This window comes from Lipotes vexillifer, unplaced genomic scaffold (genome assembly GCF_000442215.2).
Source record: "Lipotes vexillifer unplaced genomic scaffold, Lipotes_vexillifer_v1.1 scaffold1201, whole genome shotgun sequence".
Classification (NCBI taxonomy): Eukaryota; Metazoa; Chordata; class Mammalia; order Artiodactyla; family Lipotidae; genus Lipotes; species Lipotes vexillifer.
Window position 1 is genome coordinate 413,819 of NW_006783542.1, and position 17,332 is coordinate 431,150.

The window sequence follows — 17,332 nt, forward strand, 5'->3', positions numbered from 1 at the left end:
GGACTTACTCTTTCAAATGATGCGTGTGTTACATTCACGTCTTGGTTTCTGTTGAAATGAGTGGGATGAGAAGTGGTCCACCGGGTGTTGTGTTTGATTCAAGTATGGAAGCCAAGTCACAGCAGTGATATCCCCAGGGCCCTATCACCCAGGGAATCGGGTCGGGAGCACAGCTGGATGGTGGAGACACATCTGTGTCTTTCTGGCACCAGACAGTCCTACCGTCTGGTGGCCTTGGTACCAGAGAAGATTCCTTGAGGTTCCTGCCCAACCTGCTACAGGCCCTGAGGTCTGAGTAATACAAGCGATACAGTATAAACTGGTTATTTGGGGGAGATTGTCGAATGCCTTTTTTTTTTTTTTGACATTTCCACCCGCTCTTTAGTTGGAAGGAAACTTCTCCCTCTAGTCCCCCGCTCTCCCGGACCCTTGGCCCTTCTCATCCCTGGCCTTTTCCATCCCTCGACAGAGAAAACAGGCTGGAACCAGCCTTGTGTATAGAACACCTGCCCCTGGCAATGCAATTGCGCTGCTGCCTGTGGACTAACAAGAGCCCTTTAAAGAAAAGGATTTCTGGGCTTCCCTGGTGGCGCAGCGGTTTAGAGTAGTCCGCCTGCCGATGCACGGGACACGGGTTCGTGCCCTGGTCCAGGAGGATCCCACGTGCCGCGGAGCGGCTGGGCCCGTGAGCCATGCCCCCTGAGCCTGCGCGTCCGGAGCCTGTGCTCCGCAACGGGAGAGGCCACAACAGTGAGAGAGGCCTGCGTACCGCAAAGAAAAGAAAAGAAAAGAAAAGGATTTCTTTCAAATGCTGAATTATGAAGGAGTGTTGATTGTATGGGTAGAAATACCTAGAAGATTACATCTTCTGTCTTCCTCTAACGTGGAAAAATGTTTGAAGTCAACTGTGTATTGCGAATACAATACCTTGTTTACTAAAGGTACATTTATATTCTCAAATGTTACTCTTTCTTTTTTCTCTTAGAAATAATCTCTCCCAGAGTCCATAGGAAAGTTGTACAACACTAACCAAAGCTGAGTACGTCGGACTGAGTTGGGCTGTTTGTCACTCACTCTGCCACAAAATAATATTTTAACTGGCTCAGCTAATATGGGATCCAAGTTCGTAAAAGTTTGAAATCAAATAATTGAATGCAAATACGGTCTTCATCCCAAAGACGATAAGAATGCCTTTAAGCTAATATTTTTAACAAGAACGGTTGGACAGCCTCTCTTGTAAATTTTATCATACCTGAGGCAGTTTTCCTCATTCGATTAGCTGGAAAGCTGAATTTATCCTGAGGCAAACCAGACATGGAGGCCAGGCTAAATTCAACAACTGGAGCTTAAGTTTGGCTTAATATATCCCCACTTGGATCTGCCTGTTTAATTCTCTTTCATATGATAACGTTGGTTTATTCATAGGCCTGACTTGCCTATGAACAAACAGAAACCCATACCTTATTCGTAGAGAATAAGGAAGCTTGGGCAAAACCGCAGACTTTCCTGAGTGGAAATCAAAAATGCAAACGTATGATTCAAAAACTGTTTTAGAACGTGACTACGAGAGTGAGGTGCGGAGCTTTTCTCTGAAGGAGGACAGCTTTTTATGCATGGGGACATTTCCTATTCTGAGGGGACAGATGGTCTTTATAACAAGATAAGGACCCAGGCTCCCAAGGCCGGCCGGCCAGGGCAGCTGCAACTCGAAATGCTACCTATTTTATCAAAACGTTGTATGTATTTACCCTTCATATTAAGTCTGTTTGACAGACAGCTTTATTTGAAATTTAGGGGGAAACCGGGAAATTGTCTCATCCTGTGCCCCTTTAAATTCTGTTTCCTGGTTCAAAATACTCCATCGATTCCCAGCCAGAGACCTTTTTTTTTTTTTTCTCCCTTTCATTCTCCGTGCATTTTTATGTGGCTTTCAGTATCAAGTGGCATGTAGAGGTTGATAAAACTTAACAATCTGTTTCCATTCTTGATCTTAAAACCCCTGTAGTATAGCCTTCCTTCCTCATTTGTATCCCTCGGAATTCTGGAAAGCAAATTGCAAACGTATATAGAGAAGGAAAATAATGAATGTCGTATGTCAGTGGTTGGTCCCTGACGTAGCACACAGCCCCCAGATAGACTTTTCTCAACATCTTCAGATTACGTACGACTTCACAACATCAAACAAACCAGATGGTCTTCCTTCTCCTACACGTTGAACTCAAGTTTCTTCAATTTTGTATCAAATTGTGAAATTATTTTGAGTCAAAAATTCCTCATTGTTTAGAGAGGAATGATAGGAAATGTGTTCTACTCTTATAGCTGGAATTGGTTATGAGTGTAGCCAAGTGAGGAACTCTGAAACTGCCTAAGGGTCTAGTAGCTGGGACTTGGGCGCATGGAGGTGTTCGGTCCATCCTTAGGGAGTTACTCTGCATGTGTTTCATATTTGTGGGAGCCTAATTCAAAGTAGCAAGTTTCCTAGGATCTATATTGGGCATCTGGGCTTCCACAAGGATGCTGTCTAGGGGGAGAGCCAGGAAACGGGCTGTAGGTTCAGGAAGGCCTTCCAGGCACAAACAAGGCGAAGATGGATGTGTGTGAATTAATGTGAAAATGTATTCTCTCGTTGAACGAGCGTGAAGGGGGTTCGACTTGGTCCAGGCACCGTGCTAGGCCTGGGGAGGGGTGACCGTTACCAAGGTCAAGATCCCTGTCTTCACAGTTGGCAGGTAACCAGGTGACATCCAGCGCCCCCTGTGATGGGCAATCGGAGATGGGCTTGGGGGAGGCTTCCTGGAGGCCGGAATGTCTGTGCCAAGGCTGGGGGACATTGGTCTGAAGATCGGTGCAGGAAAATGAGGAGCTGGGACAGGCTCCCAGAAACCTGGGAATGGAGCGTGTGGTGTTACACACCCAGGTTTGTGGTGCCCGCTAGCCATTCAGGCAGGGTGTCCAGGAAGCGGTTGGATCTACAGAACTGAATAAAGCCATACCCTGCAGCCTTGAGCCTGGGGCCTTGAGTGCGCGGGGAGGGTGGACGGCGCAGCAGAGGAGATAAACGTTCTACACGCAGAAGGTGCAAAGGAGGCAAGAAACGCCGGCTGCCTTGGCGCTGCAGGCAAAGCACCCAGCCAGAATCCCCACTGAAACAGTGTCCCTAGAAAGCACAACACAGAGTGGAGCTGGTGCTTTTTGTTTACGATTATGAAACAGTTCTGCAGGAAACAAAGTCTGCCGTGAATTTGATATGGAAGCATGACAGCACCCCAGAAAAAAGAAGAAAAAGGAAAGAAAGATTTTGGTTTAGGGCCAAGCAGTATTTAACCAAGAAATGTATTCTTTCATTCATCCCTCACATATTTAGTGAGGGTTTTCTCTGTGCTGTGCACTGGCCTAGATGCTGGGGCTCAGCTGCAAATTAGACCAAGTCCCCGCCTTCACAGCTTTCCTTCTTTGTCTTTATTTATTTATCTACTTTGGCTGCATCGGATTTTAGTTGCAGCACGCGGGATCTTTGTTGAGGCACGAGGGCCCTTCGCTGCAGCGCACGGGCTTCTCTCTAGTTGCGGCATGTGGGTTTTCTCTTCTCCAGTTGCGGCGGGCAGGCTCCAGGGCAAGTGGGCTCTGTAGTTGTGGCACACGGGCTCTAGTTGGGACACATGAGCTCAGTAGTTGTGGCTCGTGTGCTCAGTAGTTGTGGCACGTGGGCTTCGTTACCCCGCAGCATGTGGGATCTTGGTTCCCCGACCAGGGATCGAACCTGCGTCCCCTGCATTGCAAGGTGGATTCTTTACCACTGGACCACCAGAGAAGTCCCACAGCTTTCCTTCTTGTGAGGATGACAAGCAAGCGTAACAATTAGACAAATAACCGTATACTGTAAAGTCAGTCAAGCATCAATAAGAATGTACAGTTTAGGGATGTGAGGGAAGAGGAAACACAAAATGGCTAGCAGTCACTCTGTGGCATCAGGAATTGGTCCATGGAAGGAATATACAGCTAACCTGGAGGGTGTCGGTGGCCATCTGGTTCTGCAGAGCAGTGGATTCTCAGGTGTCTGTTACATTATGTTTAGTAACCTACACGTACAGTACATTATTCAATGTTTAATTGTGGTAAAATACGCAGAACATAAAATGTCTTTTTTTTTTAATGGAAGTATATTCGATCTACGATGTGTTAGTTTCTGCTGTAGAGCAAAGCGACACAGTTATACATATATACACGTTCTTTTTCATACTCTTATCCATTATGGTTTATCCCAGGACACTGACTGTAGTTCCCTGTGCTGTACGGTAGGACCCTGTTGTTTATCCGTCTTGTATATAAGAGCTTGCATGTGCTGACCCCATCCTCCCACTCCACCCCTCCCCCAGCCCCCTCCCGCTTGGCAACCACCAGTCTGTTCTCTACAGAACATAAAACTTCTCGCCTTCGCCGCTTTTAAGGGTACAGTTCAGAGGTATTAAGGCCATTGACGTTGTTGTCCAACCAATCTCCCAAACTCTTGCCATTTTGCAAAACTGAAACTCTGTACCCATTAAACTACCCCCATTTCCCGCTCCCCCCAGGCCCTGGCAGGCACCCTTCTACTTCTGTCTCCATGAATTTGACTGCTCTGGGTACCTTAGATGAGTGAAATCATACAGTATGTTGTCTTTTTGTGACTGGCATATTTCACCTGGCCTAATGTCCTCAAGGTTCATCCACGACGTCATCTGTGTTGTCCACGTTGTATCAGAACGTCCCTCCTTCTCAAGACTGCTCACTATTCCATTGTATGCAGAGACCACATTTTGTTTATCTCTTTACCCAGTAATGGGCACTTGGGTCGCTTCCACCTTTTGGCTACCGTGAACTGTGTGTCTGTGAACAAACACGGGGGCACGCATAGGTCTTGCACACGTGGCATATATTTTTAAGGCAGAGTCGGGAGCCAGAGTCATCTGATAGTGGGGCAGCGCTGTTTTAGAAATGGTTCTCCACAGAGGCTTCTCCAAGGGGCCGATGTGTGAGCAGAGTTTCGGGTGACGTGACGGAGAGAGCCCCACACGATCGGGAAGGACCATCCCGAATGCAGGAACAGCAAGTGTGAGGTCCTGAGGCAGAAACGAGCAAGAGGACCGCTGTGTCCAGAGAGGAGCCCGACAGAGATGTGGTCTCAGGGTTAGACTGGGGCAGGGATGTCCGTCTTATCCTGAGAAGGACATGTCTGTAAGCCCACGGAACAGTGTTTTGTTCGACGCATTTAAGTGACGCCGTTTGTATCCAATCTATAATCTGTAGACTTCGGAAAGGGTGCCTGACCCGTGTCAGCACCCAGAGGCAGCTTTGCAACTTCTGAAAGCTTTGTCCTCAAGTCCATGCAAAAGCTACACCCTTCCTTGTAAAGGGGGGTGCTGCTGGGACATAAATGAATTCAGGTACCATTTTCCTGTGGCACGGTGTGTCAAATCATGGCTGCATGCTAAACAGAGTTTGAAATAATTTGTAATTCAGGCCAGAAACCATCTTGGAGAATTGAAGTCCTATCCGGACAGTTGAGTGAAAAAGCAGGTGATGGGGTGGGTGCGGAGCAATGCTTGTCCCTACTTGTTTGTTGACGACACCAATCCAGCACCTTCCTTCCAAAATTTGGACTCATAATCACGCAGTTGTAGACTCTTAGAGCTGGGTGACAAGAGGTCGTCAAGTCCAGTCCTTGCCCTTCACAGGCCAGGAAACTTGAGGCCCCAAAGAGTGACATGCTCGTGATCTTACAGTTGGAGACAGAATCAGGACTAGAAATCATGACATTTGATTAGTGAGGAATGTTCTTCTCTTTTGGGAAAAAAAAACCACTGCCTCTTGGGGGTGACATATTATGAACGCAAAACTGACAAAAGGGCAGGCCCACTGCGGGTGACATTCTTTATGCAATGGTATTTCCTGAGCCTGTACTTTTCGGCAACCATGTGAGGCACTGCATTTAGTAGCCTTTTGTCCAGAGTGTCATATGTGTTTGGGGAAATTGGGCTTCAAAATTAAGAAAACGTGGTGGAATATCTTTAACTGAAACTTAAGCCTTGGCCATGTTTTCCTGAATATCCTTTGTGATTGAGGATAGGATAAACTTGCAAGTAATCCCTCTACCTTCCATTAATTTTGGAAAGCTGCAACATCAGAGATTCTGTTTTGTCCGTGCAGCTTTATGGCAGGAAAACGATCACATTGCTGTGTAGAAAGGCTACCTTCCAGGTAGGTGTGTATTGGAAGCAAACAAAATCTCCAAATTTTATCAGTAAAATTATAAGAAACATAAGGCCCCGTGAGTATACAATGCTTGTACACTTTTTAAAGTTTATTCATATTTAAGGTATCATTTTACTTTTCAGCTATCCTAAGAATTATTTCCCCATTTAGCAGATGCAAAAACTGGCTCAGAGGGGACTGAGTGACTTGCTTGAAAGTAGATTAGACCACCATTCCTGTCAAGAATCAAGTGGCTCTCAGACTTTTTAAATTGATGAAACCCTCTTTTCCAAATATAAAGCAGGTTAGAATGGAGAAACTTACTTGTTAGTCCCGGCACCTCCACAGGCCTGGTGGCAAGGGCTGGGCTCAGGCGTGCCCAGAAAATGCCCCCTGCAGGGCACCTATGACTCTGGACTCTACTCACTGTCAGCTGTGACTATTTTTAACCATGATCTGTGACATTAAGACGATTACGGTGTGTAACACGTCAGTATAAGTGTCAGGAGTATGTTATTTCATTCAAATTATCTGAAAATTTCATTCAGGGATCATGAGACCCTTTAGAAACTGAACTATTGGACCAACCAGCACACCCCTTTCTCCGAGCCCCGCAGGTGGCAGGAACTTGTGGGCTGTGACATGTGGGGAAAGCTCTGGGACTGGGATGTCCCGAGCCCTTTGGGGCTCAGGTCCCACCTCTGTGATCTCGTGGGGCGGAGCCCAGGGGTTTCGAGGGAGACATCAATTCCAGCTCAGGACGTGTGTGACTCACTGAACCCCTCTCAGCCTGTTTCTTTCCCTGGAAAATGAGAATCATACCTTCCCTGTGAGATTCTTAACAGTATTAAATGAGATATGTAAAAAAAAATCCTGTGCACGTTGACAAGCGCTTGCTAAATGTCAGCCGCTCCCCCATTCTCTGGATGTGTCCTTAAGTTAGAGATCGTGGAAGAGCTGTTTAATCTCTCTGAGTCTAAATCTCATAACACCTGTAATGCCTTCTCAAGAAAGAATCCTTGGCAAGTTGGCTGTCTCCAGAATCCCACCACTGACCCTTTCTCTGTCCACACGATCCCACTGACTCTGGGGGTTTCATCCATGACCTGTCCGCTGAGGGCTCCCAGATCTGGATACCAGGCCTGCCTCTCTGCTGCGTCTAGACCTGTATCTCCAGCCGTCTCCCCTACATCCCTAGGGAATGTCCCACATGCCCCTTAAACTCACCATGGCTGCCCCTCCAACCTGCTCCGGCTCCTGCTGGAGGGATGGCCACCACCTGCCTGCCTGCCTGGCGTCATCCAGGACCTTTGCTCACGATTAGTCCGGGGCCAGCAAGCTCTGTTGAGTCAACCATCTTGATGCCTTTCAAGTCCATCCCCACCCCCATGGCCACCGCGCTTGTCACCTGTATTCCTGCGACAGCCTCTCCACACACCTGCTCTTTCTGACTCAGAGCTGACCGCGTCCTTCCTTCTCAAGATCTTGCAATGCATCTGCATGGCTTCCAGAACAAAATGCAGACTCTGTCTGGTGTGCAGCGCCCTTCTCGGTCCTGAACCTTAGGGTCCATTCTTACTTTACACCCTGCTCTCTCCTCCATGGAAGGTAAGCCGCCTTGCGGGGCTCCAAGGACCCCGTTTCCTGTCTCAGAGGCTTTGTGTGGGGGTCGCCATCTCCTGCCACCTTTTCCTCCCCGTGTTGCTCAGCTCACTCGTTTCTCAAAACCTCTCAGGTGTCACTTCCCCCAAGAAGCCTTCTTGCCCCCAGGCCCTGGGTTAGGTGCCCATCCTGTGTGTGTCAAGGGCACCCAGTTCTTGTCTCTGAGGCACTGGACACAGAGACTGTGTCTTTTATTCCTCTATCAACACCTGGCACAGGGCTCTTTGAATGAATGAATGAATGAATTCATAGATTGTGTATACATAAGGTATGAAAGAATAAGTGAAGCATGGTAGCATGTTTTGTAACTTATGAAGCACCAACCAGTTGGAAAGGCTTCTTTCTACATACAGAAATAATACGTATGCTATATGTCCACATTTTTTCACACAGTTCCTGTCAAAAGTGTTGCATTTTCTTGTTAGTAATTTGTATGTGAAGGCATTGAATTGTATGTTCTGGTCGCTAAAAACAGCACTTGGCTAATAATCATACACGTGTGCACACACACACACACACACACACACACATTTATGTAAAGGACTTACCAGTAATTAATTTAAAATCTTGAGTTTAAGTTTTACTGGAAGCAGAGTAGAATCTAATCTCAGGCATCTGCACTAAAAGTGTCCTGTCTGCCCATCTCCAACCCCTAAAGAGCCCTCACTATTAAGCGAACTTGGTTCGTATGAAAAGAGCCAGCATGTTGCTCTCCGGAAGTTCCTACAAAATTATTTATACAAATTATTTAAATATAGCCCTTTAAAAATAATTTTTAAATGAATTCCTTATAGGAAATTCATTTCCTTTCTCCTTTGCTGGCCTATCAAAGGAAAGGGTCTTCTGAGGACAGATTGTGAGCCAGTTTACAGATGTCACCCCTCCAAAGGCCACAGGGGAAAGAAGTGTTCTCCGGGTGCAGAATGGTGCCTCTTCCCCCCACTTTCGTATCTTTGAAAGGACAGGATGAGTTTTTTCCCCCATGTGTGGAAAGTGAACAAAGATAATTATATTCTTGGGCCATTTGAGTCTCCCGGCCCCCCAGCCTCCTTGCTCAGCAAAGGACCAGTCTCTGAAAAGAGTGTGCGGACCGGGAGGATTTACAGCCTGTGCCACGTGGCACGTACCAGGGAGATAGAAATCAGTATCTTCATCTTCAGAAAGAGCCTGAATGCCACGTAATGACCGAAAAGCCAGCTGTAATATATTCAAGAAGACCTAAGGGTTTACTTTCCACTAAGGATGGGAAAAAAATCTGAGTACCCCACTGTGAGCTTATCGTAATGCTGCCTCACATAAAAAGTTGGTAATTAGTCCCTGAGTGAATAAAGTAGAATAGATGATAAGGGATTGACACTTAGAGGAGAAGCTCAAAATGATTTTGCCAGTCATCAAACTTTCAAGGTGCTAGAGAAAGGGTTGGATGCCTCTGTCTGTTTACATACTGTTTCCAACTCAGAATTCATAATGATAGGGTTCATTAACTTGCGTTTCTAAATTGGATTAAGATGAAGCTTACATAAAGGTCAAAGAAAAACGTAGTGTGCCAAACGTGGGAGACTTTGGATTGAAGCACCACAGAAGAACTGCGGGGAAATAACAGTTCATTCACGGATTTCCTGTGTTATGGACTCCTGGTAGGGATGAGCTAAGACTCCCAAGCATGCCAGCACCCATTCATTAGAGGAGGGCTCGGTTGGTAGGGGAGCACCCAGAGGAAATGGTGAAGATTTTAAATGTATCTCATGTTTAATTTTTCAGGAAAGGGCATTGAGTAGCATAAAAAGGAATTCTATGAGCACTGGGGGAGCAAACTTAAATTTCTGGACTCTTCCTAAAAAGTACATACAAGTGAGCTACATGAAAGAGAAAATTCCAAGTCTTCCGAGGGGTGGTGGCATCTGTGTTTTGGCATTTCTCCACTGGCTGTTTTTTTTTTTTAATTCACAATTTTTAAAGGTTATATTCCATTTATAGTTATTATAAGATATTGGCTATATTCCTTGTGTTGTACGATATATCCTTGTAGCTTATTTATTTTGTAGGTAGGAGTTTGTACCTCTTAATTCCCAGCCCCGATCCTGCCCCTCCCCCTTCCCTCTCCCCACTAGTAAACCACTAGCTTGTTCTCTGTATCTGAGTCTGTTTCTTTTTTGTTATATTTATATTCACTTGTTTGTTGTAGCTTTTAGATCCCACATATAAGTGATATCGTTACGGTATTTGTCTTTCTCTGCCTGACTTGTTTCACTTAGCATAATACCCTCCACGTCCATCCACGTTGTTGCAAATGGCAGGATTTTATTCTTTTTTATGGCTGAGTAATATTCCATTGTATATATGTACCACATTTTCTTTGTCCATTCGTCTTTTGATGGGCGCTTAGGTTGCTTCCATATTTTGGCCATTGTAAATAATGCTGCTATGAACATTGAGGTGTATGTATCTTTTCGAATTATTGTTTTCATTTTTTTTCAGATATATACCCAGGAGTGGAATTTCTGGGTCATGCAATATAGTTCTAGTTTTAGTTTTTTGAGAAATCTCCATACTGTTTTCCACAGTGGCCACACCAATTTACATTCCCCATAGTGGAAAAACCAAGGTCTGCCTGTCAGACCGAAAATGAAAGACACTCAGGAACCCAGGGGCTCACAAAAGAGTTCACCACAGGATTCTTTGAACAGAACACACTATTACATTTAACATATTTCAGGGAGAGGTCTATTGTATAAATCAGTTTTTGAAAGCTGCTCTCAAATTAGAAAAAGAAAGGAGATAGACTTGTAAGATACGTAACAGCTATACGATACATAACAGCTAATGTAATAGGTCATTTTATGACTAATCAACCTTGGACAAATACACCACTAATATAAAGCAAACATTAATTGGAGAAATCCCTGGGGAAGCCTTGACTAAAACATATAATATATAACATGTCACCCGAAGATGCTGGCAGTGTACGTAGGGAAATGGACGATTAATAAAGGGGGGCAAGATGCAGTGAGAGAGACAGGAGCGGAAAGAGATAAGCCCGAGCAATGATCCAGGAACTTCTTGGTCGGTGAATGAGAGTAATTCAATCAAAATCTTTTTCTTTCTTTCCTTCCTTTTTCTGGGGGCCCGTGCCGCGTGGCTTGTGGGATCTTAGCCCCCGACCAGGGATTGAACCCACGCCCCCTACAGTGGAAGGGTGGAGTAATAACCACTGCACCACCAGGGAAATCCCTCTTTCTTTCTTTTTTTGACCTTGTAGCTTACATATCAGAATCATTGCCACTAAATTACAAATTGCCTGTACAGACATGGAAAACAAAATAGACATTCAGTTAGTAAGTGCCTTTGGGCCAGCTAGCAGCATAACTTTTTTTGTGTTTAATGATAAACACATTAAAAACACAGTATTTTCCTTCAGAAGGAAAATTGCATGTATTTTTAAACTTTGGGGAGAAAGGTGGCAGTTTGGACCAGTATTCACAGAAATTATCCAGCAAATGCTGATCTGAAGATTTTAATGATTATATGTACTAGTAGTAAGTGAATAAACCAGAACTTATGATCCATCCTTTGTTTTATGTTTGTTAGCTGTTGGCCGTTTTTGTTTTTTTTTCTTAACAGAATCCCATAACTTATCACAGAAGGTTGAACCTCATTCTCAAAAAATACATTTATCAAAAAAAGAAGGTTTCAAAAACAACTTTCTGAAAAGACTATTATTCGTTTATCTTGCATTTCATTCCGTGCAAATTCCTCCCCTATAAACTTCTGTGACTACTGCTAGCTTTTCTTGCTGTGAGAATATCTTTCATTGTAGCATAAAATAGTGTGCTCCATTTCGATCGTTTTCCTATGATTGTGTTAAAATCACTGTAACACTGGAAGTTGCTTGTTTGGGTGTTTTTTTTTTTCAACTTCTTAATGGTAAATAAAAGAGAAAACTAAATTTTTCCCTACGTTTCGTGTTTAAGTTTAAATGTTTTTTTTAGGTCGAGTGGAGGGTAAAGAGAAACAGTGCTAAGAAGTTGGTCAGAATTCAGATGAACAGTTTTTGCATTACCCGTTCTCTGCTGTGAAGCTTTAGGAAGGACTGATGTCTGTAAGCAGAGGGTGAGCCTCTGAAAGTATAAGGGCATGGCAGAGAAGCAGGCTAACATGAATGTAGATTTTTCTGTCATCTGGCCAGGGACAGCGTAGTCAAGGTCCTTCCAGTTGTTTACATTTTGTAATTTTGAACCAAGTATAACTAATATTTCTTAAGTATTTGAAATAACTTAAAATCACTTTTAAGACATTTTAGATGAGATAGATGGAAACTGCTTTATTAACTGTCAAGCGCCACCTGGGTACAACGTCCAGTGGGTAACAATTTAAATGTCAGTTTCAGTGCCACAGGAAGGCGTGAGCTCGTAGTGTAGCATTTGTCTGTTTGTACATCTCATTAATAAATAATCAAATATTTCTGATTCTCCCATCGTACTTTGACATAGATGTGATGCCGAATGCTCACACTATGTCGGGACTAATTCCCCACTGTTTTTAACTTGGGCCAGAGATTTGGGGACGGAAAGGGGGAAGCATGTTTCATGCAAAGTTACGGCTCAAAATGTAAACGCTGAAATCATCCTGGACACATTTCAACAGCAAATGTAAGGCAGCCTATTGTAACAGCATTTAGAGATACCAAAATGGACCCGTACATACATACAGGCTAAGGTTAACAACATGTAGAGCCGAAAATATCGGATAAGAGTTATTTTGGTAACTCTTAACTGAGTTTAGCACATTTAACCTTTTAGTCATAGTATTATGTGGTTTTCTGTAGAATCGTCCTTATTTATTTTTCTCCAATTAGAAAATAAAGCGGGGGGAGGCGTGGATGCATCTGTTTACCTTCTTAGCATGGACGTCTGTAAACACACACACATATCCATGCATTTCTTCCAGAGGCTTCTATATACACATTGTGTAAAAGTTGTACAGTTAACATAAATAAACTCCACAAGAGAAATTCCACCACCACCGTTTTCCCTTGCTCATTGTCTGTGTGTGTGTGTGTGTTGGTCTGTCTTTTGACTCTGTTTCCCTCTTATTCAGCATTTATGAGGACCTGTAAGGCAGAGGATCTCCAGGAGTTGGGCTGGGTGGATTGCCTGCATCCGTCTCCTCTGTGTGAGCGACCGGTGTCCAGAAGGAAAAAGAAAGAAAGGTTAAAGGGTGCCGGCCATCCTGGCTTGAATTCTTCCTAAAGGACAAGGCTTTCATTTGATAAAGATCATTAGTCACCGAGACATATATTTTAGAGAGTTCCCAGCAGCGACTATTCCGCTGGCAGTCACTGGAGTGTACAGATGGTTCATTAGCATAGGCTAGACAAGTCAAAGGCTTTCAGAATCATTTAGAAAATGTCAAACAGAAACAAGAACCCTGTCACTTTTTATTAGAATTAACTACATCATACCCCGGACACAGATTTCACCTTGGGTCAGAAAAATTAATACAGAATTCCATGAATTGTGGCATATACTGGGTTAGGATAGGTCTTCCTAGAGGGACTCATTCGCTGGCAATATATTATGATCTCTCTGCTTTAGGAATCCTTAAACCTTTCCTTTTGTGAGATATGAAAAGAATTGACCTCGCTCAAAATCCATGGGTGTCTAATTGATTTGGAGGTGTAGGCAGAATTTCAACAAGACGTTCTTCCAAAGCTCTTTTGTGATCGTTTTCCCGGGAAGCTTGGTGAGTGGGGCTGACTGAATATCGAGCATTGTATCAAGTCTGCTTTATGTCGGGGGGAAAATACCTCCTTTAACTGAACACACTGCTGGGGTAAACGGGAATTAAAACATCATCGAATTATTGTGGGGGTTTTGTTTTTGTTTTTTTTTAAATCCAGATGTCAAAAACCTGGAGAACTTCCAGCTGGTCGAAGGTGTCCAGGAGCAAGTTAACGCTGCCCTGCTGGACTATACTATGTGCAACTACCCACAGCAAACAGAGAAATTCGGGCAGCTGCTACTCCGACTACCTGAAATCCGGGCCATCAGCATGCAGGCCGAGGAATACCTCTACTACAAGCACCTGAACGGGGATGTCCCCTACAACAACCTGCTGATTGAAATGTTGCATGCGAAACGAGCTTAGTTACAGCCCCTAGGAGTGCGGCTTCCAAAACACAAAGAGATTGGTGGGGGAAAAGAACAGGAAGAAAGGGAAAAGATGAAATAAAATACTCTGAATGGCTCCAAGCAACACGAATTGAACAGTTGGTTTAAAGATGTTGAATTTAATAAAGCATAATAATCAAATACTTAATAGCCAATCAATGATGGATCAGGGTGTTTGTATTGCAGACTGTGAATCAAAGGCGTCACATCCCCAAAGAATTCCGTATAAAAGACATTGGAATGGAGTGAATTGAAGTCACAGGTGGATCCCAACACCACATCCGGATGAAAATGGACAGAACAGTTCTTGTATAGTGAAACTGATCTCCGCTGTGAAGAAATCTAGGAACTGATCTGGGTTATCCATTAGGCTTTTGTAGCGGGGGATTTGAGCTTACAGAATTCCTCCGCGGTAAAGCTGAACTGAAACCATTCTCAAGAGTTCATCAGCTGCACCGATCATAGCCCCTTCCCTCTTCCTTTCAAGGACGCGGCACCTTCTGTCCCGTGATCAAGGAATCTGTACTAAGGACTAGCGCTCAGCCACACCCACTAGTAGCTCCACCAAATCATGAAAAGCCTAATCTCGAATGTCTGTGTCTTAGACCTGCAAACAGCTAATAAGAACAGTCTATGAATATGTTAGCTTGCCATTTTGACTATGTTCTGGTTTGTTTTGTCATGTGTTCATGTTAAAAAAAGAAAAAAAGCAGGCAGTATCCCTCTCCTGGTCTTATATAAAGCATTAATTAATATTAAGGGCCACGAGTACAAACTTGGAAAGCTTTTAGCTTTAGCACTGTAGGATTTCATTACAATTTCCAGCAGAAAGGCTTGTTAGACTACATCAGCCTTTTTAACCATCAGGGTTTGTAGTTCATTAAAAAATACAACATGAAATGTATTTTGCTGGGATGTCAATTAGTCACGGTTCTAAATAGTTTCAAACGAAACTGAAGTGTGTTAAGCTATGCAAAATAAAGGAAGGGATGCGCAGATAAATTGACTCGTTGCAATTGATCATCCCCTAAACGCGGAGAGGAAACGGTGATCTTTACGTATGGTCTGGAAAGATAGTAAAGCGATTCAAATCTTCCCCAGAAGGGAAGGGAAGAGAGTGATACTGACCTTTCTAAGTCTCAAAGTCTGCTGTTGAACAAATTGGAGGACAGAGAATTGCGAAACAAACTCTCCAAACGATGCTGTCAGTATTATTAACAGGCGATGCCACAGATACAGAAGTCTTGCCTTACTTCACAATTCTCAAAGGTAGCTGTGCAGATGTGGATCAACATTTGTTTAAAATAAAGTATTAATGCTTTAAAGTCAAATAAAATAGAGTGTTTACATTCTTTAGGTCCTCTAGGGGGAGGGGGGAACCTGTGATATGACAAAAGAGCTAAAGCAGTAATTACCTTAATGTTATTTTTCTGATTGGTAATTATTTTTAACAGTACTTAGTTATTATATGTCGTGAGACACTAAAATCAAAAACGGGAATCTCATTTACACTTTAATTTTTTTTGAGATTATCGGCGGCACAATCACTTGTAGAAACTGTAAAAAAAAAATGAAAGTATCTCCTAGTCCCTTAATTTTTTCATAAATGTTTCTGGCTTTTGAATAGTTTATTTATATTGTATATCATAGTTTCAACTGTAGACAATTATGATGCTAATTTATTGTTCCTTGGTTTCGCCTTTGTCTAAGATAGCCAAGACTGAAGAAACCAAATATATGTGTTTATTGTAGCATGTCAAGTTAGCGGAACATAGTTCAGAGACAGAGAGGGGTCTTAATGAATTAAAATCATTCACTTGATTAAATGTCTGTAAATCTTCATAATTCTTACTGTAGTTTATTTAATATCTATTGTAAATTATGTGACTTGTAACCTCCTCTGTTTTCAAGTAAATTTAACAAGGGGTGGAGTCTTACCTGGTTTTTCTTTCCAAGCGTTGTAAGTTGTATACCAAAGATATTGGTTATTACTTCTGTGTGTGTACAAAGAGGATTATTTTATTATTTTTATTAATCACCTCTAATACGCGTCCATGTGAAGGGTACCCATCAGCTAAGCCGGGCGTCCACAGCCCCTCGTGCAAAGCTTGGTCACCCGTGTCATCTCCGTGGCTCAGAGGACAACGGAAAAATAGAGTCCGTATCCAAAGCAGTAAATAAAACAGCAGCATCTTTGCTCTCCCCAGTTAAAAACCAGTTTGGAGGGGAAGAGTGTCAGCAGTTAATGAAATGGTTCCATCAATGGGTGTGGAACATGGGTGGAAGCAATTTCGAGATTTGGGGGATAGTTATTTGGAGGGTCCTTAACATTGCAAGAAAATTGTAAAAAACAAACACATTGATTCCCAAAGTCCAGGTTTTATTTGAAATATACAGTATTCCCCACTGACTATTAACACCTAAAAGATGTCGCATATTGGTATGCTGTTGGCCTAGTAAATTACACCATGAGGACAGCTAGAAAGAGGGGCAACACGGAGATTACAGCCACGCTGCTGGTGCCATTAAAGGCAGAAGCTGATAAACAAGAATGCCAGCCGCTTGGCGCCCGTGGCCCCCGCGAGGCGCGCAAGCGAGTTTTCTCTAGTGTTCATCGTTAAGTGGCTTACAGCCGGACGTTGACTTAGCAACTGCTTTATCAACTACAGGATTTATTAGTAAAAACAGACTCACATATGAAGGTTTGGGGCTTGGCCTGGTTTATTATCGTTAGTCTATGTTTATAAACAAAATCTGCCATGTCTGAATATTTGTCTTATGGATCATCTGCTGCTCTCTTGGATCTGAACCCATGCAATGTTTAGAGTGTGAAGTTGGTTCCTTGTTGACATTACTTACTGTATCAGTGAAATCAAATTGTCCTGTTGGTTCTTGCCAGGAATTTCTCAACAAAATGGAATTTTTTTTCAGTATTTCAATAAATGTTGATATGCCCAGCCTGATCATTTTTAGAAGTTTTTATGGTGTCCTCATTCTGTTGGGTTCTAAAGCTTCTACGTAACTGAGATCCTTTACTAGGAATGGAGTCCAAAGAATTCCACACGAAGAGATACTTTTCCTTCTCTAGATGCTTTCTCAGGTGGTCCACTGTCCTTAGTTGGATACTTGAAGCATTGAACTCAATCTGTGCATCCCCTCTCCATACATGAAACAAAGCAATTTGTATCATTAACTGTTACAACTGTTGGCAGAAATCTCTTACTATATCTGTCTTTGTAGAGCTCACGGTGCCCTAGTCACGTGGCCAG

General features: G+C 43.3%; 1 protein-coding gene across 1 annotated transcript in view; it reads left to right on the plus strand.

The window, feature by feature from the left end:
* NR5A2 (nuclear receptor subfamily 5 group A member 2) overlaps window positions 1-17,026 on the plus strand; it is a 129,373-nt gene extending 112,347 nt beyond the window's left edge. Inside the window, 1 exon segment of the mRNA XM_007456130.1 lies at window positions 13,793-17,026. Within this exon segment, the coding sequence (XP_007456192.1) occupies window positions 13,793-14,040 (248 nt within the window). The 3' untranslated portion in view covers window positions 14,041-17,026.
* Window positions 17,027-17,332: the final 306 nt, after the last annotated feature.